Source organism: Prinia subflava, chromosome 14 (genome assembly GCF_021018805.1).
Source record: "Prinia subflava isolate CZ2003 ecotype Zambia chromosome 14, Cam_Psub_1.2, whole genome shotgun sequence".
Classification (NCBI taxonomy): domain Eukaryota; kingdom Metazoa; phylum Chordata; class Aves; order Passeriformes; family Cisticolidae; genus Prinia; species Prinia subflava.
This window is the reverse complement of record NC_086260.1, coordinates 18,440,596-18,466,180: the sequence shown is the minus strand read 5'-3', so window position 1 is coordinate 18,466,180 and position 25,585 is coordinate 18,440,596. Positions and strand designations below refer to the sequence as shown.

Below are 25,585 nucleotides of genomic sequence, written 5' to 3'. Positions count from 1 at the left end.
TGGTCTTTGCAGGCAAAGCTGGGGGACTCTGTGGTGCCCTCAGGCTGGGCACAGTTGCCATTGCTGCTGAGAGACAGCACAGACCCCAGTTTGGCTCTGGATGGGTCCAGCAATGCCTCAGTTTTCCTGCATGGGCTCTGCCCTGATCCCGTTTATCCTGGGGAAGGGGGCGTGGTGCACCGCCACAACCTGCTGTCCCTTTGCCACTGGCACTCTGCTGCCAGCAGCCCTGACCACGCCACCAGGCCCCCCTCCCCACAGCTATTTTTATCGCCCCCCAACCGTGTTTCTCACTGTCCTATTTTAAGCGGCGCAGTTGGCGCATCAGGAACCCAGTGCCCAGCTCCTGGGGGCCCTGCACCACTTCACTGCCCGCTCACACTGCCCGGGTGCAGGGCACGGGGAGCCATGCCCAGGGAGGCTGCAGAAGGTACACTGGGGAGTGGGCTCGGGGCTGGGGGTGGCTCTAGCACCCCGGGGGCACCGGGCGATGCGAGGCTGTGGGGTAGGGATGGAAGCAGTGGACAGATGTTGCCCTCTGCCATGGGGGCTGTGGGCAGAGATGCCTGCCCAGGGAAGAAGGGGGTCCTGGAGGGCTGCAGGTGTAGGGCAGCACAGTTTGGGGAGGGTGCTGGCACCTGGCAGGCACAACCTCCTGCACCAAACCTATGCAACCAGCTGTGCCCCCCCACCGGGGGCAAGTGGATGCAGGAGTGATGTGGGTACCTGTGGGGCAGTCCCTGGCCAAGGGTAGGGCTGTGGAGAGGGTCTAAGGGGACCCGGGGTACCAGCTGAGGCCCCCCAACCCTGACACCTGCCAGCCCTGCGGGTGACAGAGTCTGGACAGCAGCAGCACGGCGCCACGCTGCCCTGCGACATGCCAGTGACCCCGGGAGGGATTGGGAATGGGCACAGTGCCAGCCTGCCCTGCTCTGCCAAGGGCACAGTGCGTGGCCCCTGCCCACTGCTCAAAAATGCACAAACACCTAGAAAATAATCTTTTCCCTTTACCCCAGTGCAGGCATGATTGCTTCCCAAAACAGTGCTGGAGCAATGCCTACTTCCAAAAAGCCCTCAGTCCCATGCAATGTGCTCACTAGGGCAATGGACACCAGGGGCCCCTGGCACAGCATACACCCCACATCTCCATCTGTGCACCTGCAAACAGCACAGTACCTGCGGGGCAAGCCAGACCACACCCCAGACTGGCACTGCCCTGCACCTGCCCAACAGTTTCCAGCTGGCCCTTGGAGGCCCGGCCAGTCCCACAGTGCCTGGGTTATCCTGGCTGGGGGGTGGCACATTCCTGCCCCTAAGCCAGGGCCAGATTCCAGCCCCACTAACAAGGCTCCGGGATCGTGGCCACCAGGCTCCCGCTAACTGCTCCGATGACAGCGGTGGGACCAGGGGGGCACAGCCAGTGCTTGCCCACTGTGGCTGCAGGGCTGTGCCAAAGGAACACCCACCTTGGCTGCCTGCCCTTGTGCGGCACTGGGCTGTCAAGGCTGAGATCCCCCCGACAGGCTCTGGTCCCACAGGGGTGCCCGGGGCAGGCGGGGGCAGTGGGCAGGACACAGGCTGACCCTTTGCCTCCGCTCCAGCAGACAGCATGGGAAGGGCCGAGGGTGCTGTGCCGGCAGAGCCTGGGGACCCCGACAGCAGTGAGTCCGGAGCCATCAGCCTGCGCCCCGTGGAGTCCATCAGCGACCTGTACTGGGCCTCGGGCGGGCACAAGGGCACAGAGGGTGAGAGCACTGCAGGGGGGGCTGTGCAAGCCCCAGCTGTGCCCGTGGCCAGGCTCTGACCCCTTCTCTCTCCTGCCTGCAGGCAATGGCCCGGCTCCCTCCAGCAGCCTGCGCCGGCCCCCACCTCGGCCCGTGTCCCCCGTGCCCCCAGCGCTCCTGCCCACCCTGCGCCCTGTGCCCCCTGCCAGCCCCTGCCCCTGCCTCGGCCCTGGCCACCCCCTGCTGCTGGCCCTGCTGGCCCTGCTGGCACTGTCGAGCCTGGTCCTGGCCACACTGGCCATCTACCTGAGTGGTACGTGGCACTGGGCAGGGTGAGGAGATGGGGAACTGTGGGGGGCCAAACTGGCCACGCTCAGCATGTCCCCATCCTCTCCCTGCAGTCCTACAGAGCCAGTCGGTGCGGGCGCTGGCCCAGTGGCTGCAGAGCCAGGAGGACGCCGTGCACCAGCTGCGGGCAGCCAGCAGGCAGCTCTGGGCTCGCCTCAATGCCAGTGCCCAGCCTGGTGGGCACCGCTGAGCTGCCCCTGACCCCACCATGGGCTCTGGGCCGCCACAGGAAGGGGCACCGAAGGGCAGGAGGGGGGAGCGGGCAGCCTTTCCCGCTGAGACCTGCCAGCATCGCCCCTCGGGGCACAGGGACAACCCCGGCCCCTGTCCCAGGCTGTGAGAGAAAGAAACTGGGCTGAAAGGACCTGCATCTGCCCCAGTGACAGCTCTTTCTCTTAACAAGGCAGAAGGCATACTTCAATTAGCCTTTTAATTACCTCTTACAATCAAAGTCTTAGAAAATCACCATGATAGATAGATACATTCCCAGGGTGGCAGGCACTGCCAACTGGCATGGCCCCATGCCCGCCTGGGCAGTGGCCCCCTCGTAATTAATTTCCCACAAGATTACTATTTCATATAAAGAATTTGGCTGGAAAAGGGCTAAGAGCGGGCAGCTGGCAGGGCTGGGCTGAGCTTGCCACTCCACACCACTCTGCCACCATGGCTGATGCCAGGCTGGCTGTGGAGGCAGGGGCCGTACCCAGCATGGCAGGGAGAACGCTCCTGCCACAGGCACAGACACCAGGACCAGCTGCTCTGCAGCCCTGCACAGCTCTGCCCTCCCACCCGCCCTTCAAGCTGTGCTAGGCCACCCTGGTGCCCCTGCAGGACTGGGGAAGGTGTACACACACCCTGTCACTGAAAGGGGCTGAAGGAGCCTGGGTGAGATCTCCTCCCACTGTGCCACATGGATCCCCAGCCACAGAGCAGGCACACAGCAGCAAGCCACCACCTCCCCCTGCTCTTCTTTTATCCTTCCTATTTTTTGGTTAAAAAAATAAAAGAGGGGGCAGCCCCCCGCTTGGGGCAGCTCCAGGCATTAAATACTCTGCTGTACATGAATAAAAGCCCGAGGGCTGGGGGCACCTGCCCCTCACAGTGCTGGGTCTGCAGTCCACGTGGGCTGGGGGCTCTGCCCCCCTCTGCCCATCACAGCACATCTGCCCGCTTGTCCCGCACACGGCTCCGGGCTTTCGTGCGGGCTTTGAAGGCAGCCGAGTTGTAGAGGTGCTGGAAGGAGAGGGAAGGAGAGCTAGGTTAGGGATGCCCCTCTGCCCACCTCCCCAGCAGCGCCCACCACACTCAGGCACTCAGCTGGAGCCCATGGTGGCAGAGGGCACTGTGGGCACCGATCCAGGAGGTGGCACCCACCTTCTCGAAGCGGGAGACCTTGCTGGCTTTCAGAGCAGCCGCATCCAGCACCAAGGGGGGCCCGAGGCCGAAGATCTCCCGTAGCAGCTCATTGTTCTGTGAAAGCAGCAGTCTGTCAACATCCACCAGTACCAGCCCAGCACTCCCTGGTGCCTCTGCCTGTGCTGGGGGGGTGAAGATGCCTTCCTACCTGAAGGTGGTGGCGGATGCCAGAGCCCAGCACCTCCTTAAAGGCTTGGTAGGTGCGCTGGCGTGCCCAGCTGTCCAGGTACATGCACTCCAGGCCAAATCGGATGGTCTCCTCCTGGTACTCCCCACTCTGAGCAGAAAGGGCATCAGCAATAACCTGGGCACCAGCTCTATGTGTCCCCTGGCTCTCCACAGAGAAGAATCATGAGGCAGCTGGGAAGCAGCCACACAGTGGCAGGGCAGGGCCAGTACCTCAATGAAACGCAGGATGTCGCGGAAAATGGATCGCTGCCTCCGTCGGTCTGTCTTGGCTCGGTACTTGTTGCTCTCAGTAGCCAGGACTTTGAGCTGAGTACACAGGAACTCTGTATCTTGGTGGCACAAGTCCTCCTGCCAAAAAGCAGGGGATTTAGAGGGACGAGCTCCAGGCACTGCCCACTGCCACGGCCAGGACAGGGCTGGGGGATCACTGGGGCCAGCCCCTCTGCCTGGGCGCCTGCTGGTGACATTGCTCATGCCAGCTCGGCCAGGGCATGGGCAGGGTGTCACAGCAGCTCCCTCCCTGCTGCCTGGTTAGTGCCCACCTACTGCTCCCATTGCCACAGCCCATGCTTTACCTCCAGGTCCTGGGCCAGTTCGAAGAGCAGTGCAATGGTTTCCCCAGCCAGGATGCGCAGGGCAACGCTGCTGCTAGTCAGCAGTGGGGGCAGCTGCAGCCAGCGACTGGGACAGGGAGGCAAGAGGGCAGTCAGGGAGGCCAAGCACTGCCCCAGGGGCTCCCTGCTCCACAGCTGGCAGCCTCACACCATCCTCCATTCACTCCACACCCCACTCACTTGTCCAAAATGGTCCTGAGGTGGGAGGGGGGGCAGATGGTGAGGAGCAGGGACCATGACTGGAGCGCGCTGCAGTGCAGAGGCCCGTGCTGGGCAGGTGCTGAGCCGCCTTCGCCTGTGCTGGGGGGGCTGAAGATGCCTTCCAAGCAGGACAGGCATGAAACCAGGTCCTGGAGGAGAGAAACCTGCCAGTCAGACCACAGCTGCCATGAAGATGCCACAGTGAGCTGTGCACCAAATGGAACCCACCATGCCAATGGGTGCCAGGAGCCCCTTTGGGGCAGCAGAAGCTACTCCACCCACAACACCCAATCTCTGCAACACAGGCCTCCCCCCATCTCAGCTCCAGGCTGCTCAGGGAAGGGGTCTGAGCTGTCACTGATGTCCCCGTACCCCTGCTCCAGCTCAGCTCCAGGCTGCCCTGGCACTGTGGGCTGAGGGCAGGTGCCATGGCAGCCTCTGGGTACACTCCTGTGGGGGTATGGATGACACCCAAGCGCAGTTACCTCGAGGTCAGCAGCAGCAATGTAGCAGCACATGCCCAGGGCCGTGGCACACTGGCAAGAGAAGTGAGGGAAACGGATTCAGATCAGGCACGGCTGGAGCATGCTGGGCCTGATCCAGCACCCAGCCAAGGGGCAGCCGGGTTGGGGTGCCCCTGCTTTGCCCCACCACACTCCATACCACCCAATCCTGTCACCCTCCAGGGACTGCAGGGGCTCCCAAAGGCATTGCCTGGGCTCTCCCCACCACGGAGGTGTGCCTAGGAGGAAAGGGGCCAGGCCTTACGCTCTGCCGGGCACTGGGGCTGGCTGCACTGTCCGTCAGGATGCTGACGAGCAGGGGCTTCAGGCTGCAGAACACCTCTTCTCCCTCCGGGCCAGAGCCCATCTGGAGGCAGAGGAGGGTGAGGACGGTGCCCGCCAGTGCCTGTTCCTCTCCTTTACCTGTGGGCAGAACAAGAGACCTCCCTCAGACACGGGTCACCGGCCCCGTTGGCCCCCGCCCGCCTGCACCCTGACCTTTCTTGAGACACTTCTCCAGGGAGTCGGTGAGCGTGAGGCGGCGCTCCAGCAGGAACTCGGAGAAGGTTTTGGAGGACAGGGCCAGGCGCAGGCTCTGCAGTGCCGCCTGCCGCGCCTTGGCGCTGCGAGAGACCGCGGGACGTCACGGGCTGGGGTATCCCGGGACGGGGCACGTCCCTGCCCTGGCTGGCAATGCTGGCAGGGACGGGCAGCGTGCTCGGCGCGACACGGGGGTGACAGCCGCTCCTCACCTCTTGTCCAGGAGGTTGTCCATGTGCTCTTTCAGCCTGTCCTCTACCTCCTCCTCCTGGCCTTGCTCACTCGCCGCCTCGCATCCTGCCCGGGCGGCACCACGTGAAGCCCGGGAGCCCGAGGGCGGGGGACACCGCGACCCACGTGGGGGTCACCATGGGGTCCGCGCGGCTCACCTGGTCCCTCGTCGGCGGGGCTGGCGCTCTCGCTGGCACTGCTGCAGTGGCTCAGCACCTCGCTGCCGGCCTCCTCCTCGCTGCCGGGCGAGCTCGCCCGCGCGCTGCCGGTGCCGCCTGCGAGGGTGCGGAGCAGACTCGTGTGAGCCCGGCGCCGCCAGCCCTGCGGTGCCACCCCGGCGCCGCCGGCCCGCCCGTGTCACACGCGGTCCCGCCGGTCCCCCCGCCCGGGCCCCCCCACTCACGGCGCGCGGCGCGGCGGGAGCGCGGCATGGCCGGCGCGCGCGCACCCCACGCCCCGCCCCCGCCGGGAGGGTCCGGCCCCGCCCCCGCCCCTGCCCCGCCCCTGCGAGCGTCCCCACCATCTGCGCATGCGCGGCGAGACCTGCTCGAGCCCCCTGTGCTTGTCCGTGCCCCTGTCCGTGCTCCTGTCCGTGCTCCTGTCCGTGCTCCTGTCCGTGCTCCTGTCCGTGCCCCTGTCCGTGCCCCTGTCCCTGTCCGTGCCCGTCTCCCTGCCCAGGCGCTATGATCACCCCTGCTCCCTCAATATCCCTGCCCCTCTCCCTGTCCTGACACTATCTTCATCCCTGGTCCTTGACAGGAAAGATGTGTACTGATGTATTTACAAACAATTCGATGGGGGAGGGTCTTTAGGAGAAATAGGTGTTCGTGTCTTTGAAAGGGGTCTTAATGTCTCTACTGACCTCAAGTGACACAGGTTTGGTACAGAATCCAGAAGATTTGCCTACAGTTTGAATTCCTCAACTTTAGGGCAGTGGACAAATTGGTCTGTAAAACTCTATCGTAGAACTGAGCCTGAACTTCTGAACTTCAGGGGTAAAGGACACGTCCTCGGGAGGAACATGTGGTAGGCGTTTCGGGAAGGCTGTACCTTCCTAGTACCTCAGCCAATGGGGAAAGGAAGAGGGCAACCTTCGGCCGGGAGTCAGGATAAAAGGAGGCTGCATCGTCCTAATGTCGGGGGAGAAAAGTCATGGGGGTGTGACCCAGTGGAGTGTCTGCCTTTATCCGAATAAAGTTGCAGGACTCCTCTGTCTCTTTTATGGACACTAGTTTTTCCTCACATGATTTTTTGCACATCCCTGCCCGTCTCCCTGCCCCTGGCTCTATCTCCATCTCTGGCCACTCACAATTCCTGCCCATAGCCCTTCTTCTGTCCCTGTCCCTACCTGCATCTCATTAGGAAAATCTCATTCCTTAAGTAAAGTACCAGTTAGTCTTTCTAGTATGAAATGGTTTGGCCTTTACTAAGATCTAGATACCCCCTGTTATGTTGCACACCGCACAGCTGTGGTTGGGTAGGCTGGCAGATAAGGCCCACAGCCTGGGCTCTCCAACACCTCCCTGAGACCCTCCCATCATCTGGCCTCACAGATAAGTACCCCTTAAGGTACTGAGACTGACTCCAGAAGGAGGAAAGAAGGATGCCAAAGCCATAGAATTGCACAGGCTTTACAGAACCATGGGGACAGCAGGGAATTGGTGGAGCCTTGCTGTATCCCAACACTTGAAGGGTGTGACAGCCACATGTAAACCACATTTGGGGTGCCTCAATTTGGCTGGGGTAACCCCTCGGTGTGAATAAAGAATGTCTTTTTTCATGCTCATCTTGGTGTTCTGGTCTTGGACCTCAGGCTGCATGGGCCAGGTGTGAAATGTTCATGACAGCTGTCCCTGCCCACAGCTCTGTCCCTGCCTGTAACCCCGTCCCCACTGCTGGTCCTCTCCCTGCCTCTCCTCCTAATATCCCTGCCCTTGCCTGTATTCCTGCCTTGTTGTCACCCAACACTAAGGGAACACCTATCCCTGCTCCTGCCCACATCCCCGACCTGGCCATTTGCTGCTGCTGCCAATCACAGAATCACTGGGTTGGAAGACACCTTTAAGATCATCGAGTCCAACCCATGCCCTAACACCTCAACCAAACCATGGCACCGAGTGCCACATCCTGTCTTTTTTCAAACAGATTCAGGGATGGTGACTCCATCCATTCCAGTACTTTATCACCCTTTCTGTAAAAAACTTTTTCCTAATATGCAGTATCTCTACTTCTGCCCTTGTCCCTGCTCCTGACTATAGCCCTGTCCTGTCCCTGCACCTCTCTCCTCTGCCCTATCTGTACCCCTATCCCTGTCCCTGACCCCAAATGGACTCTATCTCCCTCTGACTCATATCTCTGTCCCTGCTGCTGCTCTTTCCCTGCCCCATCCTTCTCTCTATCCGTACCCCTCTCTCTCTCCCTTCCTCCCTCCCTCTACCTGTCTCCTGCCCATGTCCTGACTCCCTGCTCCTTTTTGCACCTGCCCCCATTCCTGTTCCTCTTCCCAATCTTGCCAGCCCCCGCTCCCAGGAGCACATTCCCCCTCTGCCTACAGCTCCCGCCCATCCTCCTGGCCCCGCGCCGAGTTCCTAGGTGTGGGTTTCTGTTACTTGGCTCTTCCCAGTTTATTTGGGCCAGGAGGGCAGTCGCGGGTTCCTTTGCACTTTCGTTTCCAGCTTGGCAGAGCCAGAAACTGAAATCGCGAACAGGAACAGAAACTGAAACTCCCGATTTCCCAGCTTAAGGCAGCACGGGCAGCAAGATTTTACCCGTACTACGTGCTGCCTCCTGCTCCCGGAGGAGCTCTGCTGATGCTGGCACCGGCTGCATCCCACTGCAAGAGAGGGCACCAGCCTCCCTGGTGATGTCGGCATCAGCCGTGTCCCACTGACGGTGTTGACACCAGGACCCTCGGTGAAACTCGCTGTGTCTGCATCTCACTGCCTAGTGATGCCAGCGCATCTGCTGACTCTGGAAACAGCCTCATTCCATTGCCCGTGGTGACACCAAGGTAGCTGGTGGCACTGACCACATCCCATTGTCCCTGCTGACACAGGGTCCCAGCATGAGCCATGTCCCAGCACTAGCTGTGCCCCAGCCCGGACATTTCAGCCGCCAGCATGGGACTGGTGCCTGCGGTGGGGCTCTGCCTTTGTCCAGCTGAGCACAGGGGGAAGCCCTGTGTCACCGAAGGCATGAGGGCTATGCGGTCCCACAGCACCCCAGAGCCAGCCTGCAGGCAGCTGCCTCTGCCAGCACTACCCGAGATGGATGCCAGGGTGACGCGCAGCCACTGCTGCCCCCTCCCAGCCCCTGCAGAGGTGGCACCGGAGACACCCGGGCGATCCTGTGGGAACGACCTGGAGCCACCTTAAGTTCCCAGCGGTGACGCATCGGGGCGGTGGCCCGGGAAGGTTTAAAAGCTGCTGCAGCCAGGCGCAGGCTGTGGGGGGAGATAGCTGCAGGGAGCAGTAAACGTAGGAGGCAGCAAGTCAGAAAAGGGCAAAAGGAGAGACACACCTGTCACCATGGATGTGGACTGGGTGGAATCCATGAACGGACTGAGAACAGTAACCACCAAGAACCTGGATACCTGGATTATGAACACCCTGCAGCCCAGCACAGCTTTCACCACGCAGGTGAAGAAGACAGTGAGGGATATCTGTGAATTCCTGAAGAGGGAGTGCTTTGAGGATGGAATCGACGTCCAAAAGACCGTCAAGGTGAGTCCTGCCCAGCTTGGGGGCCAGCTGACACCCCTGCTGCCTCCCTTCCCAATGTCCCATGCTCCAGCTCCTGCCCTGCCTCAGTTTCCCTTGGTAGCTCCAGGAGTGGTGGCGGCCTATCCTGGTGCTGGCGGAGGTGCTGAGCAGGGAGGGTCTCTCTCTGCAGGGCGGGTCAGCAGGAAAGGGCACAGCTCTGAAGAACAAATCTGATGCTGATGTGGTGCTCTTCGTCAGCCGCTTATCCAGCTACCAGAAGCAGAAGGAGAACAGAAAGGAGATCCTGGATTTGATCATGAAAAGCCTGAAGGCCTGCAAGGAGAGCTCGCAGTTCACTGTGTCCATCAGTGAACCCAAGTACAAGGGTCCTGACAGCATGCCACGCTCGCTCAGCCTTACTCTGTTCTCTAAGATGACTGGAGAATCTATTGATGTGGACATCCTGCCTGCCTATGATGCTTTGGGTAAGGGCTACAGGCTGGCACAGGGACAGGCAGTGTCCTGGGATGGCTCTCACCCTCCTTCTCACCCCACAGGGCAGGTGACCCAGGATGCCCCACCAAATGCAGAAGTGTACGTGGAGCTCCTGCATGCCTGCATCCACCCTGGGGATTTTTCCCCCTGCTTCACTGAGCTGCAGAAGAAGTTTGTGAGGCGTTGCCCTGCCAAGCTGAAGAACCTTGTGCGCCTGGTCAAGTACTGGTACAAGGAGGTGAGGAGCTGCCCAGCTTTCCCAGCTCCCAGTAGACCCCCATCCCAGCCAGCTCTCACCCTCATCTCTGTCTCCTCTCCAGGAGCTGAGTCCACAGTACCCCAATGCAAACCTGCCCCCTAAGTATGCCCTGGAGCTGCTGACCATCTATGCCTGGGAGGAGGGCACAAGCTCCCGCGACTCCTTTGACACGGCTCAGGGCTTCCGCACAGTGCTGGAACTGCTGCGCCGGCACAGCGAGATCTGCATCTACTGGGAGAAGTACTACTCACTCCAGCACGGAGAGATTGGTGCCCATGTCAAGAAGTTGCTGTGCAGGCCCCGGTGAGGACCATGCCCAGTAGAACTGTGCCTGCTGGCCCCATGGTACTGCCCAGGGCTGACAGCAATGACCATTCTCTGTGTTTACAGCCCTGTCATCCTGGACCCTGCTGACCCCACGGGGATCCTGGGCCAAGACAAGAACTGGAACTTGATGGCACAGGCAGCTGCCAGCTGCTGCCTCTCACTGCCCTGCCTTGAAAATGTCCAGCCCTGGGATGTGCAGGTAAGGCTGCCTGAGTCTGTGAGCATCACAGTCCCCTACCCCTGCCCCTGCTGTCTTTGCCCACTCGCTCTCCTGTCCCTGCAGCCAGCCCGGCCCGTGACCATAGAGGTGATGCAGCTGTCAGGCACCAAAATGACAATGCGTGTCAGCCCCTACACCACCATCGGGCAGCTGAAGGAGAAGATCCATCAGAACTGGGGCATCTCACCATACAGGCAGCGCCTGGCACACCAGGAGTGTGCTTCAGGCAGAAGCAACGTCACCCTAGAGGACTGCGATACCCTGGCCAAGCATGGCATCTTCTACAACACCACGCTGGTGCTGCTGCAGACTGAGCCCCAGAAGATGCAGGTCTTGGTCAAGGATGATAAGAATCGGACCACTACCTACACAGTGCTGCCCACTGACACCGTCCGACAGCTGAAGGAGCAGATCCAGGCCCGGCAGGGGCCTTCTGCCAATGAGCAGCGCCTGACCTATGGCTCCAGGGAGCTGGAGGACTGGCACACCCTGGCACACTATGACGTCAAGCCCATGAGTACAATCTATATGCTCCTGCGGCTCCGCGGGGGTGCAGCCCCCCAGCTCCCCTAGTTCCCTGCCTGCTTCCCCTCCAGAGCATTGCCCTCAGCACCAGCCCATGCCCCTGTGTACCCTCCTGTCATGCTGGAAATAAATATTTAGTAAATCCTTGTGCTGCTTGCTCTGTTGGGGACAGTGACAGGTGTTACATGGGGTGGTCAAAGGGGTTGGGGTCACCAACCCCTTGGGATGAGGGGGGAATCTCAATGCCACAACCTGGGATGGCACAGGGACACAGAGGTGCAGTAAAACAGTGCTTGGAGGGGTCAGGGATGCCAGTCTGCTGCCAGGTGGACCTCAGGAGAAGAAAACAGCTCCTTTCTCTGCCTGCTTCTGCCTGCATCATTGCCTGCCTGTGCTCATGCCAAGGGCTCCAGTGTCCAGGCTGTGGTGCAGCCAGTGCTGGGACATGGTTTGTGCTGGTAGCATGGTGTCACCAGAGGCCATGGGATGTGGGCAGTGCCACCAAGGGTCCTGGTGCCAGTGCAGACAGCAGGAGGCAGCAGACTCCGAGGTCACCTTCGGTCACTGCCTTAATTGCTGCCTGTTGGCATGGGGGAAGTTTGGTTCTCACCTTCCAGAAATCAAAGTGGAGCTTTTTCAGCATGGAAAGCTTGAAGCCTGGGGGAAACCCATCAACCTTGGCAATGGCCCTGCAGGTCTTGTCTCCCCTCAGCCCTCCAGTGTTGCTGAACATGCCACACCTTTAGGCTTGGGGTGCCAGAACAGGTCCACGCTGTGGGGCACCGGGCTGCCCCTGAACGCTTCCTGAGGCTCTGGGTCAGACGCTGGACCCTGGGCGGCTGAATCTGCTTTATTGTGCTCAGTTAGTACAAGGTCCCCTGTGCCACTGTTCTACACCCAGGGCGCTGGGTGCCACCTGTATGCCCTCCATCTCCCCCTTTGTGCCCCCCTTCTCTTGCTGGGCCCCTGTGTCCCATCAGTGCCTGTCCTGACCCTCCGTGCTCCCACTCCTGCCTGCAGCCCTTTTGGGACCCGAGCGTGGCCCTGCTGTGCTGTCCTTCCGCTGTGCCATGCTGGAGGGGGCACTGCCTGGCCCCGCAGGTTTACATTCATCGTAACAGTCGTTAATAAATATTTCGGTGACTCTGCGATGCCGGCAGCCGGCTGGGCCCCGCCGGTGTCGGAGCCGATGGCAAGGGCAGCGGGCAGCCCCTCGCGGGGCCGCTCAGCCCCGCTGCGCTCCTGCGGCCCCGGAGCTGCAGTCCCCGCCACTGCCCACGCAGTGCTGCCGGCAGGGCGGCCGAGGCTGTGCCCCACCTGCGGCCCCGCTCCTAGGCAGAGCCCGGCGCCCGGGGCCGCCCCCCGGGTCACCAGGGGGACGCGCTGCGGGGGCCCCGCTCGGCCCGCGGCCCCTCGTGGGTGCGCCGGCGGCGGGCTCTGCGCGGCTCCTCACCCTGCCCGCGGCCGGGGGGGCCGGCGGGACTGCGGGGCGGTGGCGGGGGTCTTCCCCGGCTCCAGAGCCTCTGGCAGACCTTGTCCGTGGCTCCCAGCGGTGGGCGCTCCACCAGCTGGAGGAAGTCCCGGTACCAGACCTTGCGGCCAGGGATCCCGGCGGCGAGCTGGGGGTCTCCGGCAGACGCCATGCTCGTGGCCTGCCAGGCGCCGATCACCTCCAGGGTGAGCCGCAGCAGGGGCTGGGTGAAGCCGTGCTCGGTGGCGTGGCAGAGGTAGAGGCCGGCGTCGGCGCGCTGCACGCTGCGCAGCAGGACACCCCGCTCCGTCCGCACCACCCGCTCGTCCATCTGCACCTGCGGCACCCGTGGGGATGGGCGGTCAGCTCGGCATGGCACGGCACAGTCCGGCCGTACCTGGCCAGGGAGAGCCTACCTCTCGCTGAGGGTCATTCAGGGTGCGCTGGTGTGTCCAGAGGATGTGGGCTTGCAGGGATTTGGGGATGCACTCCAGAAAGACGGTGCTTCCCTCCACCCCGTAGAGTTGTTTCTGGGGCACGGTGTCCCGCCTTGGATCTGCAGGGACACAGCCTTGCTGTCAGTCCCCAACCACGGCAGGGTTGGCCCCCAGACTCTGGCTGGGTCCCAGCTCACCTTCAGAGCAAAGCACGTTGGGGTCACCGTTGCGGACGTCCTGCCGGCGGAAACGCCTATGGGAAGGTGATGGAGGAGCAGGGGCTGCAGCAGCGTCACCTGTGCTCCTCACCTTGGTGTCAGGGCAGGGTGGTTGCCCCAGCACTGCACCCTGGCATGTCACCTACCTCTTGGTGTTGGGCACGTAGCGGGTGCAGGTGTTGCCATCCCAGGCACAGTATGGGTCCCGGGCCAGGCAGCACTCGGCACAGGCTTTGCCATAGGCACCGCAGCGGTGCAGGGGCAGCTGGGCCAGCGCCGTGGCCGAGCCAGCGTAGAGCTGATGCTGGGGGAAGAGCAGAGCTGAGCACCCCCAAGCTGTGGCACAAGGCTAAGCACAGCCATGGTGGACACGGGAATGGCCAAGGGTTCCCCCTTACCCGTTTGGAGGAGAGCTGCAGGCTGGTGATGGGGGAGGCATCCTGTGGGCAGAGCATAGGCAGGAGTTAAGGGTGCACGGGGGAACCTGGGTATGCAGCCTCCTGGCCCCCACATCCTGGCAGCTGGAGTGCCCTGGTACAAGCCAGAGCATGGACAGCACATGAGGGTGCTGCAGGGAAGTCTGACTGGTGGGATATGGAGCCCTGACCCTCACCTGGAAGACCTGTAGCTCCTCCAGCAGCAGCGGCTCCATGCGGTGCCAACTCTCCTTGGGCACTGAGACCACCTTCAGCACTGTGCCCACATCTGCAGGCAGGGAGGGGTGAGGCCACAAATCCCAGCCCTAGCATCCCTCTGCTCCCCCTTACTGCCCCATTCCTAGGGTCATTACATGCCTGTGCCAATGAAGAGGACATCATAGTGGCCATCAGCAGCAGTGACACGGTCCACAGCAATGCGGGTGAAAGTGTAGGGCACAGTGGCTTGCAGGAAGAGGGGGCGCTGGCCGTGGGGCAAGACAGGGTTATACATCAGTGGGTGGTGACGGGCAAACTGGATCACCTCATCTGGGAAGTCCTTGGTGGAGCCAAAGGTACCGAAGGTTTTGCTGGGGCACTGCATGGAGACAGCACTGGCTAAGCAGGGTCTCACACCCCACTGACCCCAGCCCATGTAGTGGCATCCCACTGGTGGCACCAGCTGGGACACCCCTACACCACATACCATGCCTGGGCGGGGGTATGGCACACGCCCCTGGTATGACACCCACTGGTAGTTGGGACCTTCCTTGTGTGCAAAGGGGCCCAGGAAAGCCCGGCGGATGTCAGCCATGGTGTAGACACAGACAGCTGAGCCTTGGAAAACAGAGCTGGTGGGGGAGAGAGGGGAAAGGTGTGAGGGGGCAAGGGAGGCACCACTGCATATGTGCAAGGTACTGGGGAGGGGGCTTGACCTGGAGGTGGAGAAGATGGCGTAGACCAGAGGGTTGCGCTTGTCTCTTGTCTGCAACAGGAAAACGTCTCCTGCAAGCAGGGAAGGCATCAGTGCTGCCAGTGTTGCCCACAACTACACTGGTGGAGTCACATCCCTGTTCACTCACGGAGCTCATCAAAGTAGGTGTCTGCCCTGTCAGGTCCTGGCACAGCACAGACGAGCCGAGCCTTCAGGAATGTTGTCCACTTGTTCACCAGGCTGCGCTGCCCACCCATGTCGTTCTGCCAGGGAAAGGAGTACACCGGTGTCAGCAGCAGCAGGTGGCACCCCTGGATACCCTGGCCCCCAGCCCACCTGCCCAGGGGTGCTCTCACCCGGCAGATTTGGCCAATGCGGGCAAAGCTGGTCTTGCCCAGCCCCTGCTGCCGTTCAACCGCCGTCTCACGGAAGAAGAAGTAGATCTTGTCATCGTCGGGGTCCTCACTCTCTGGCACCCAAAAAACGGCCACGAACTCGGGCTCTGGGAACAGAGAGGGGTACTCCCAATGCCTCCACTAGCTCTGCTCCCCAGGGACCCTGGAACACCTGCTGGGGTCCCAGGGGAGGAAGCAGAACAAACCCTGCCCAGCTGCAGAGCAGAGGCAGAATGAGGATGGGACTCCACCAGACATTAGGTGTCCGAAGGGGACACAGGAACCCCTGAAATCACCCTCTGGGGGCAGTGAAGTACAGTGTACATCTGAGCCTGAAGGAGTCATTGCCCTGATGCCTCTAGGCAGCAGCACTGCTGTGCCAGGATGCCAGTGGCCCCCCCACCCTCCCAGTCCCCACACTGACCGTTGAGCCAGCGAGAATCATGCTGCTCCGTGCGGATGGAGGGACGTTGGCCCAGGCTGCGGAAGATGGTAAAGTCACGGCCCATCAGATCGGTGGCCACCCCAGAGTAGAGCTCCTCGCCTGGCAGCACCAAGGGAAGCGTTACGGGGGACCCCCGGCACCCCTGTGCCATGCTGCACCCTGTACCAGGCTTTGAATGCCCTTACCCACAAGGACAGAGGCAGCTGTATGCCGGGGGTCATACGGGCTCTTCCCCTTGCCATCCTCAGTGTGGTGGGGGTCCAGCTTGAAAACAGGGTCCTGGAGAGGGGTAAGGATGGGAGGTGGGCTGGTGGCAGCAGCTGGAGGCTGTGGTGGTGCCAGGGGAGGCTCACTTCTGCATGCTGGCCAGCCTCGATGAAGGCACACACTGGGTGGAAGGCACCAGTGCCACAGGCGTACAGGTGGGTCCGGTTGTAGGGGTGCAGGATCTTCACAAAGTTCATGCACTCAGCCTGTGGATGGAAGGAATGAAGCGTGAGGTAGTGTTGGGGCAGACCCCTGGCACTGTCCTGGCATCCCACAACCTGCCCCATCACTCACAGTGATGTCCTTGCCAGCCCAGTTGCATTCTTCCCTCCACTCCACGGGAGCCGGCCAGTAGATCTGCAGATGGAAAAGGGGATGGTCACAGCACTTGGTGTACCCAGCATTGCCCCACCAGATGTCCTGCCCTGCCCCGTTACCTTCCTGTCCCGCTGGCTGATGTCATCCAGGGCCAAAGAGAGGAGGTGGTTCTTGGCGCCCACAAAGAGACGGCCGCGCTCCTCGTCCAGCAGCAGGGCCTCATAGCAGCAGGAGTGCTCCAGCGAGAAGAGGCGCAGCCCATGGCGAGCCCGCAGCTCTGCCAGGACCCACCCGCACTGCTCAGCCCAGCCCCGCCACTGCCTGTCCATCTCCACTGCCCTGGACACGCTCCGAGGCAGCCTGGGCCACAGCCCCCTGCCATGCCATCCCCTCCCCCAAACCCGTCCCACTGGCTTGACTAGGTTCACAAGACCTAGCCTGCCCAGCATTCACCCCCATGCCAGCCCCACACCCATCCCTGTGTACCCCGAGACTCATCCTCAAACCACTCAGCAGTGATTCCCATGCCTTGGCACCCATCTCTGCACCGCTCACCCAGCAGCAGGGGAGAAGGCCATTCCCTGCCCCGCGGAGCTAATCCCACCGTGGCGGGAACAAACAGCCCTTTGTCAGGCTGGGAGGAGAGCTCTTGCTGAGACTCGCTGCCGGACAAAGCCCCCAGCGCCGTGCGGGAGCCCCTGGAGCGGCCAGTTGGGACACGGCACCAGCTCTCCAGCTGGCACGACATTCCCAACAGGTATGGCACAGCTGGGGCTAGGGAGTGCCACCGTGGTGCACACAGGGATGGGAGCATCTGAGCCAGCACACGCCGGGGCTGGGAGTGAGGTCCCAAGCACAGGCATGACCCCAAGGACAGGCAGGTGGCCCTAGAGGGGCTGGCATCAGGTAAGGAACATGGCAGTGAGTACCAACACCTGATAGCCGCAAGGCAGCAGTGCTGGGGATGTGCCAGTGCTGGAGCTTTGTGCCCCTCCCACCATGCTGCCCCCCAGGATACTCCCATCCCTTGGGGTGATGCTGGGGGCTGCTGACACGTAAGCACTGCACTCACACCTGACCTGCACGCCCCCCACCCTGCCCGTGTCCCATGCTCACCGGGGAAGGACAGCTTGAGCCGGGGGGTGGCAGCGGGTGGGGGGCGGCCAGTGGTGAGGCCGCGCAGCAGAAGCAGGAGCAGGAGCAGCGTGCAGCTCATGGCCGGGGTCTGGCTGCTGGCGCAGCGGCTGGGACAGAGAAACAAGACCTCAGCTCGGGTTACAGCCCCCTCCCCACAGCCCCCAGACCACGACCCCTCCCCGATGCTGCTGACGGTGTCTGCAGAGCCCTGAGCATCAGCATAGGACAACTCCAGGCATGGCATGAGGGGATTCCCCACTGGGCTCGACCTGGCAGTTGGAGGGAATGTGAGCCAGACACATCCCTCCCTATTTTTAAGCCCCCATTAATCCAACCCTAAACATAATGGGCTTCGGAAACACCCCTCCTGCTCCTGGCCGTGGAGAAACAGAGGCAGCCCAGCCAAGCAGCACCCAGCCCTGCCCATGCCTCTCTGAGCCCATCAGCAGGAGTGCTCTGGGCTCTGCCCATTCTTGCCTGCAAGCACAGAGCTGTCCTACAGGAATGGGGACAAGGACAGAGCAAGTACCAAAATGGTGACAATTGGATAGGGCACCCTGGCCAGTCAGTGGGCTCCTGAGCACTGGGCAAGCTGTCCATGATGGCAGTCATGGGGTCATGTAGCAGTTTCCCCCACTGCTACAGCCCCACCGTTAGCCCCTGGCCTGTCTTGTCTCCCATGCAAATGGGAGCAGGATTTTGGGGGCTCTGGCTAAGTGGGTGCCCACAATACCCAGAGGAGCCCATGCCAGTGTGTCTGCCACTCTGATGGGTGCCCATCACGAGGTAGGGGAGTTCTCCTTCAGCTGTGGCAGCAGCACGCTCTCCCCTGGGGAGTGGAAGGTGATGGTTTTCAGGGCACTGTGCCAGAACACAGATCCCACCTTGCCCCCTGGCCATGCTGCAGTGCCGTGTGCAAGGCAAAGCTGAGTTACGCCGGTCATCAGCCCCTGAGGGTTTCACCCGTGGCACAGGATGCCAGTGACCACCAAAGCCCCACCACAGCCCCGGGGCTCGGTGCAATCCCTCCAGGCTCTGGTACCCTACCTGATCTGGGACCTGATGGATGCTGGCCTGGAGGGTCACATATCCATGACACGGACTGGGGCTCCTGCGGGCAGGGCAGCCCCCTCCAGGCTGGCCGGTGGAGGTGAGCCCGGGGCAGGCAGCGGACAGGGCCTGGCTGGGCACAGTGCCGGGTACGGCTGCCCGGTGTCCCGGCACGAAGGCGATCGGCGCTAATGGCATTTACAGAGGCGCCGGGATGAGGCGCGGGACCCGCCGGGCTCTGGCAGCCCCGACGGCTGCTGCCAGCTCGGGCCGTGCCGGGGCACGGGGCCCTCCCGCCTGCCCTCACTTGCCGAGCGGCCGGGACAGACCCCCGGGCGCGGACCCGCGCGGCTCTGACTCGGCTGGCACGGGGGGCCGGGTGGGGGGCGGGCAGCAGCGGCAGCACCACGGACCCTCGTGCCAGCCCTGGCAGATCCAGCCCGTGAAACCCCCCGTGCCAACCCGGACGCCAGCCCTCCGGTGCCAGAGGGGACACGAACCCCGCCGCGAGCCCCCCGGTACCAGCATGGGCAGCCCCCCCGACGGCAGCGCAGAGAGCCCGTCCCGGGACACTTCCTGGCCACCCCCGTACCCTGCCGGCCCCGCGGCCCCCGGCACCCACCTGTGTCCCGGCTCGGCTCGGTCCGGCCCGGCCCCGCCCGCCGCGTCCGCCGGGAGGGAGCGGGGCGGCCCCGCGGGGCGGGGCGGGGCGGGGCGGGGCCGGGGGCGCGCACAGGGACACGCACACGTGTGTGCGAGCGCACACTCACGAACAGACACGCGGGCACCCTCACACACAGACACAGGCGAACACCCACGGCAACTCACACACACACACCCGTACTGACACCCGCTGCCCCCGGGGCAGAGCTGAGGATGCCAAGCTCAGCACACGCGTGGCTCAGCACTCTAGTGGTGGCCGGGCTACCTCCTCGCCGGGACAGGCACTTGCCTGCCCTGCTGTTGGGGCCGTGCCGAGGGTGCCGGGGCCGTCCCGGGGGTACGGGGGCCGGTACCGCGCCCCGCTCAGCTGCAGCCCAGATGTCTGGCCCGAGCCCAGCCCGGAGCAAACAAAATTCCTCCGCTGCCTCCCATTTTCCAGCTGCCGCTGCCAAGAATAGCAAGTGCCGAGTGGTGCCGGCAACGGGGCCACGCGTGCCTCTGCGGGCAGGGCTCGGGGCGGGGGAACACGAGCTGCCTTGGGGGCCACACCTGCCTTGTTCTCCCCGCGCCCCTGACTGTCCCTACCTGCGGGTGCAGGAGCCCAGGAAGGGAGGTCCAGAATGGGTGGGGAGGCAGAGCTGCAGGCAGGGGTGCAGGCAGCAGACAGTGCAGGCAGGTGCAGGGGGAGGGGGAGGCAGCAGTGTGGGCAGAAGCGGGTGCGGGCAGGTGCAGGCAGTCGGTGCCAGCAGGTAGTGAGCACAGGTGGCCTGGCAGTGACTGCAGGCAGGGCAGCAGCGGGTGCAGGCAGGTCAGGTGCAGGTGCAGGCAGGCAGCTGGCACCGGCAGGCAGTGAGTTCAGCAGGAAGCCAGAGCCGTGCAGGCAGGCCAGCAGTAGGCAGAAGCCGTGCCAGGCTTGGTGCCCGGGAAATGCCCTTCTATCCCACTGCCAGTAACCCTCGTGCTGCCAGCCCTGGTACTCTGGCATGTGGGCAGGCTCTGTTCCAGCGCCACCACATGTTCTTCTCCTGGCTGTGCCACAGTGCTGAATGGCATCCAGCCCAGCCCAGCTTTGTGGGCAGCAAGGAGGACAGAGACAGCGAGGGGACGGGTGAGGCAGCAGAGGAGGAGCTGACACCGGCACGGCAGGGGTTACTTTGCTGTAAGACTTTGTCCAGGCACCAGCAGGACTTTGGGCTGGGTGGCCCCCATGGCGTCTCTGTGCCTACTGTCCCAGCATGGCTCTGAGATGGTGGGGACGGGGACGTCGTGCCCAGCCTTGCACGGTGGGCACTTTCCTGTGCAATTCCAGTTCCGTGCCTCAGTTTCCCTTCACCCAGTTGGGACTTTTCCAACTACCGCCACTCCCGGCAAGCGTGGCGAGGTGACTAGGTGACGTCACCATCACACCAGCCCTGGAGCCCTGAGGGGACCTTGCTGGCAGCGGCTCCGCCTGGAGAAACCATCAAGCGTCAGAAGGGCCGGGCTTTCATCCCGGAAAAAACGGCGCGGGAGGGATGCGCCACGTCGGCCGCCGGCCACCCCTTCCAGCCATGGGGTGTTCCTGGCAAGCACCGGAGCCACTGGGCGCTGGCTTGATGACGGTCCCCATCTGGAATGGGCATCGCCGCTGGCATCCCGCCCCGAACCCTGCGCTCTGTGCCAGCCCGCGGAAGGTTTCACAGCCAGGTGCCGGTGGCCTGGCTCCCCGCCAGCGCGGGGGTGTCACTGCCGACGGCACCAGCAGGTGCTGCCGCTTTCGCTCTTTGATCCCGTCCCTGCCGTTGCCAGATCCGCACCCGGGGATCGCTGCCTCGCCAAATCTCTCCCGGCGGTTCCGGCTCCGGCAAGCATCTGTAGCTCTGCCGGCAGCGCCCGAGCCCCCGGCGGTGTTAGCGGTAGGAAAGGGCTCCTCTCCAGCTCCGCGGGGCTCCGGGGGCGGAACGGCAGCAGGCAACGGCCAACGCTCCTGCATCCTCGGTGCGGGCTGAGCCAGCCAGGCACGGGATCTAGGATCGCCATCAATGGGTGACCAGGACCACCGGCTGCTGGTCACCCTGCATGTACAGAGAAGGGCTGGGACGGGCTCTCAGGATGGGTACAAATCCTGCATCCCAAACAGGAATGGTACTTCACCAGAAGAACCCTCGTGATTCTGTGGGGACCTATGGGGTGACTCCCCCAAGGGTGCTGCTGGGTGGTCCCCCATGTCCCTGGGGCCTAGAGAGCTTCCCTCTGCCCTGCTGGAGCCACCATTGCTGAGGTCATGGAGAACCCAAGGGTCAAGGTGAGCTGTGTCATGACAGCTGGTGCCATAGGCATCCCTGTGACACATGGGCTTGGCATGGCATTGCTCCCCAGCCAAGACATGGGGTTGTGCAGCAGGGTGGCCTTTGCCAGCACTGCCAGTGACACTGCCAACTTGTCAGCAGGGAGGAGTGTGCTATCCTCACCCCAGCCTACACCCATGATCTGGGCACAGGGATGTGCTACTTGAACTAATATCCCCTGGGTCTGGACACTCCAAAAAGCTGTTGGTGGTTTGTGATGGCACTAAAGATGTGGCTTAAGGACGTCTTTGGGAGTCCATCTGTGGCAGTCCACAACCATAATATTGGGCCTTGGGCTGATCTTATGTGGTTGCCACATTCCTAATACAGGGGAAAGATGTGCCAGGCAGAGGACAGAGTCCATGGCATCCCAAGAGTGCCAGTGTGAGGGCTTGGCTGGCAGCAAGCAAATGTGCCTGAGACAGCTGCACCCTTGTAGCACAGCATGGTGGCAATGTCCCAGGGGGACACCAGCTCTAGGTTCACACCCTGTCTGTGGATACACCCCCCTGACCCTATGCCCTCCCCCCATCATAGCATGCTGGTGAGACCCCAGCATCAGGGACCCCTGTGGCCCCCAGTGCATTCCTGCCGGGATTAGGTACCGGCTCCCGGCAGTGCCAGGCTGGTGTAGCCCAGCTAATCCCTTTTTAATTGTCCCAACCCTGTGCTGGACTGATCTGGGCTGCCCAGGGGATGGGGGTGTTGTGTGCACCCCACTGCCTGAGCACCTGTGGGGTGCTGCCGTTGTGTGTCCCTTCTGTGAGACCAAGCCATGGGGTACATGGTGAACCTTTGGGGTGGTGATGAAGAAGGGGATGTCCATCCTCCCGGTGCAGGACAGTGGCTTTTTGGAAAGAGAGAGGAAGGGATCCTGGTCTTATGGGATCCTATCCTCCTGACCCAGGGCTCTGGGACAGGCAGAGGGGCCATGTGCCCTGCACTGAAAACCACTGAAATCCTCAAAACCATACATGGGGCAGGAGCAGGACACCCAGGCTTTCTGCCGCCATCTGAGCACTCTCCCCACCCCAGCAGGAGGGCAGTGGGAGATGCTGGCTGAGCCCCCCTGCCTGCTATCCTGCCGTGTCCCTTTGGCCCTGCTCTGACCCACACCAACCCGTGGCATCCAGATCCTCAGGCTTTAAAAATAGTCTGGTGTCCCTGCCATGGGGTCAGTAATTTTAGCCAGGGTGTGCCCTGTCAGGAAGCGGATCCATTCATCTTCTGCTGGCCCGGCTGCATCCACACCCAGGGCTGATGTCAGCCCCTCACTGCCCACTTGCTCGTCCCTGCCCCGGGCCAAAGCAGTACAGCCATGGCCAAATTGGGCACAGGCAATGTCTGGTGGGATGGTGAGGGTGGGGAAGTGAGGACAGGGGTGTCCAGCTGCCCCCCTGAGCTTGCCTACTTCCTATCTTGGGCATCTTGCCCCCAAAGCTGGTGGCACCAGGGAGCACAGCATTCCATGGCACCCAGCAGCTCCCAGACAGGCAGTGGTGGAGGTGTCCCGGCACCCTGCCCTCCTCTCTCGCCCTTCTCCGGTCATCCCGGCCCCCCAACACAACAGCCACTTCAGATTGCCTCCCACGGTGCTCCCGGGTGGCTGTGCCGGCTGGGAAGGCTGCGGGGGCCGCCGCTGAACATAATGGGACTATTGACGGCCCAGGCAGCGGCCCCGGCACGGCACAATGGGGCCTTGTCTGCTGGCCCTGCTCCTGCTCCTGCCCAGCCCTGTGCCCAGCCTCTGGATACCCCTCTCCCGATTGCCTTGGAGCTCACCTGGGTGCCAGCCAGGGCAAAACCTGCCTTGACGGAGTCAGTGAGTACTGTGAAGGAGCAGCAGGTGGGAGGACACCAGGTGAGCCCCCCCTTCCCAGTGCCCAGGGAACGAGCATTACTTGGGAAACTTCCCAGCGTGGTGCTGCTCACCCCTGCCACCCCTGCTGGGACAGGGCTTAGGGGCTCCTGCTCAGCTGTGGGGTGATGGGAACAAGGAGGTGGAACATGCCCAGTGATGCCTTCACTTCCCCTCAGGACCACGTCCGAGCCTGCTGGCACCCGGTACCCGCTGCGGGGAGGCAGGGAACCTCACTGCTTCCCAGGGAGCTCTGTTGTCCCAGTCCCCCCATGCCACGGCCCCCCTCAATGGGCCAGCCCCGTGTCCCAAATCCACCACCTCACCTGCTGTGGTGCGTGGGCTCTGCCAGAGCTCGCCTGCCTCCTTGCCTGGCGGGTAAGCTGGGGCTCTGGCTGCCGCCTGCTCTTTAAACCCCAAATCCCCGGTGCAGGGAGCCAGTCCTGCCAGCGGCGGGGGTGGAGGGAGGGGATGCAAAGCCCCGGTCCCTGCTCCCGGGGCCGGCACCAACAAAAGGCAACTTTGTCGTGTGTCCTCCCTCTGCACCCAGCGACCTGGCTGGCTGCGTGGGAACAGCCCCTCGGGACCCCAGGGCTCTCTGGGGTGCTGCCACCCCCTCTGCCTGCACTGGAAAGGGAGGAGAGGTGCGAGCAAGCCTAGGAGTCCTGATCACAGCCGCGGTACATCTCGATGTCCCCAAGCACCCGTTCCTGCCTGCTCGGTCCTGTTCCTGCCTTGGAGGAGCGCCAGGGTGAAGGCACTCATCACTGCCCAGCGCCTCATCTGCTCCTGCAAAGCCCACCCCAGCAGGGCTGGAGGGAGAGGAAGGGGATGTGGCTGCTGCCATGGTGCCCATTCCGGGGGGACTCACCCCATGGTACCCCCATAGCTGCCGTGGGGCCGGGTGGCTGCCTGTGCAGTATCCCTGCGGTCCGAAGGCCGTGCAGCCGGTGACGCCTCATTAATGTGGGGTAAATGTGTAACAAGTTCTCAGCTGAGCTGGGGCGGTTTGAGCCGCATGACTTCTCTTGGGGAAAGAATCCTGGGAACTGGGGATTTAATGGCTCTGTCTCAGGAAGAGCCGCTCAGCCAGGGCAGGAGGGAGAAGGAAAGTCCATCCTGTGGCCAGACATGCTGAGGTGTCCAGTGCTGGCTGGACAGAACACAGTGGGCAGCGTGCTAGGCTGGGCTGGGCACAAGCCCATTGCTGGAACAAGAGCATGATCTCAGCTCATCTGCTCTCCAAGAGGGCATAAGGTGACAGAGCCAAGGGAGCAAGGCTCTATTCAGCAGTGCCTGCCAGCATGGGAGGCAGTGGGCACCATTTTATTAAAAAAACAAAACAGGAAATTCCATCTGGAGGCAAGGGAATGTGTTTTTATTCTGTGACAGTGGCCAGGTGCTGACACCTCTGGCTGTGCCAGAGGCTGCAGAGCATCCAGCCCCAAGGATCTGTGCTCAAGCAGCAGGCACCAGCTGAGCCATTCCTGCCATGGGGTGGGCTCAGGGCAGCCAGGGACTCTGCCAACACTGTGCCAGGCCCCAGCCTCCCTCCTGACAGCTGTGACCATGCAGGGTGAGATGGGCTGGAACACACGATCCTGGGATGTCAGTGCTACCACAGAGCTGGGCTCTTGGCATCTTGTCCCAGAACTGGCAGTGGATCACTGTGCTGTGTATGTGAAGCCCCAGGGCACCTCACAATCTTGAGCTCCATGGAAAGCACTGGGGTGGTCAGAGGCCTCAGGAAACAGGTGACACCCACTGGAGAGGTGCCAGGCAGCACTCCCACCACTTCCCATGGGATAGACTGGGGGACTGGGGCTGTCCCACAGAGAGGCAGGCGGAGTTCTGGGGTGCAAGTGTGGGGGGCAGGCTTGTTGGGACACAGATCTGAGAGGATATGGGCTGGAATCACACGGGTGTGACAAGGCAGTGGGTGCTGGGGAAGCCCCAGCGCAGCCAGGCTGGGTGCAGGCACGGGGCAGGCAGGGTATGGGCAGTGGGCAGGGTGTGTGCAGGGTGTGGGCAATGGGGTAGGCAGGCTGCAGGTAGGGGGCGGGCAGTGAGCAGGCACGGAGTGGGCAGGGTGTGGGCAGTGGGCGGAGAGCGGGCAGTGGGCAGGGTGTGGGGAGCGGGCAGTGGGCGGGCAGTGGGTGAGCAGTGGGCGGGCAGTGGGTGGGCAGTGGGTGGGCAATGGGCAGTGGGCAGTGGGCGGGCAGTGGGCAGTGGGCAGTGGGCGGGCAGTGGGCAATGGGCAGTGGGCAGTGTGCCGGCAGTGGGCAATGGGCAGTGGGTGGGCAATGGGCCGTGGGCAGTGTGCCGACAGTGGGCAATGGGCAGTGGGCAGTGTGCC

At 62.7% G+C, this 25,585-nt stretch overlaps 4 protein-coding genes across 4 annotated transcripts; 2 read left to right on the top strand and 2 right to left on the bottom strand.

Moving 5' to 3' along the window:
- The first annotated feature begins 137 nt into the window (after positions 1-137).
- On the top strand, positions 138-2,346 carry LSMEM2 (leucine rich single-pass membrane protein 2). Its single transcript, XM_063411613.1, has 4 exons — positions 138-430; positions 1,605-1,745; positions 1,828-2,037; positions 2,126-2,346. Exons 1-4 carry the CDS (start codon positions 409-411, stop codon positions 2,260-2,262), a joined length of 510 nt encoding a protein of 169 aa, XP_063267683.1. The 5' UTR covers positions 138-408; the 3' UTR covers positions 2,263-2,346.
- Positions 2,347-2,488: 142 nt separating this feature from the next.
- IFRD2 (interferon related developmental regulator 2) lies at positions 2,489-6,229 on the bottom strand. Its single transcript, XM_063411601.1, has 12 exons — positions 6,170-6,229; positions 5,925-6,041; positions 5,748-5,832; positions 5,494-5,618; positions 5,261-5,418; positions 4,978-5,028; positions 4,472-4,641; positions 4,253-4,358; positions 3,888-4,025; positions 3,637-3,765; positions 3,447-3,542; positions 2,489-3,305 (listed from the first exon to the last, which is right to left on the bottom strand). The coding sequence occupies exons 1-12, from the start codon at positions 6,195-6,197 to the stop codon at positions 3,225-3,227; spliced, it is 1,284 nt and encodes a 427-aa protein (XP_063267671.1). The 5' UTR covers positions 6,198-6,229; the 3' UTR covers positions 2,489-3,224.
- A 2,958-nt stretch (positions 6,230-9,187) lies between these two features.
- Positions 9,188-11,439, top strand: LOC134558018 (2'-5'-oligoadenylate synthase 1-like). The gene is made up of 6 exons (XM_063411454.1): positions 9,188-9,488; positions 9,658-9,952; positions 10,025-10,200; positions 10,283-10,524; positions 10,612-10,747; positions 10,832-11,439. The coding sequence occupies exons 1-6, from the start codon at positions 9,294-9,296 to the stop codon at positions 11,339-11,341; spliced, it is 1,554 nt and encodes a 517-aa protein (XP_063267524.1). The 5' UTR covers positions 9,188-9,293; the 3' UTR covers positions 11,342-11,439.
- Positions 11,440-12,125: 686 nt separating this feature from the next.
- On the bottom strand, positions 12,126-24,264 carry SEMA3B (semaphorin 3B). The gene is given in 18 exon segments (XM_063411453.1): positions 12,126-13,101; positions 13,181-13,320; positions 13,399-13,454; positions 13,566-13,723; positions 13,818-13,859; positions 14,033-14,124; positions 14,214-14,433; positions 14,542-14,686; positions 14,771-14,840; positions 14,918-15,032; positions 15,126-15,271; positions 15,589-15,708; positions 15,795-15,888; positions 15,963-16,082; positions 16,171-16,233; positions 16,314-16,471; positions 17,311-17,438; positions 24,101-24,264. Coding segments are annotated over 18 exon segments (2,457 nt in total). The 5' UTR covers positions 24,250-24,264; the 3' UTR covers positions 12,126-12,660.
- Positions 24,265-25,585: the final 1,321 nt, after the last annotated feature.

Excerpts from the sequence above, each read along its gene's own strand:
- LSMEM2 (XM_063411613.1), top strand. The coding sequence starts at position 409 with ATGCCCAGGGAGGCTGCAGAAG. Across the intron at positions 431-1,604 it reads GCCCAGGGAGGCTGCAGAAG|ACAGCATGGGAAGGGCCGAG; the intron begins GTACACTGGGGA and ends CCGCTCCAGCAG. Across the intron at positions 2,038-2,125 it reads ACTGGCCATCTACCTGAGTG|TCCTACAGAGCCAGTCGGTG; the intron begins GTACGTGGCACT and ends CTCTCCCTGCAG.
- IFRD2 (XM_063411601.1), bottom strand. The coding sequence starts at position 6,197 with ATGCCGCGCTCCCGCCGCGCCGCGCGCC. Across the intron at positions 5,619-5,747 it reads GACAACCTCCTGGACAAGAG|CGCCAAGGCGCGGCAGGCGG; the intron begins GTGAGGAGCGGC and ends GGTCTCTCGCAG. Across the intron at positions 3,543-3,636 it reads GCATCCGCCACCACCTTCAG|AACAATGAGCTGCTACGGGA; the intron begins GTAGGAAGGCAT and ends CTGCTTTCACAG.
- LOC134558018 (XM_063411454.1), top strand. The coding sequence starts at position 9,294 with ATGGATGTGGACTGGGTGGAATCCATGAACGGACTGAGAACAGTAACC. Across the intron at positions 10,201-10,282 it reads TCAAGTACTGGTACAAGGAG|GAGCTGAGTCCACAGTACCC; the intron begins GTGAGGAGCTGC and ends TCTCCTCTCCAG. Across the intron at positions 10,748-10,831 it reads TCCAGCCCTGGGATGTGCAG|CCAGCCCGGCCCGTGACCAT; the intron begins GTAAGGCTGCCT and ends CTGTCCCTGCAG.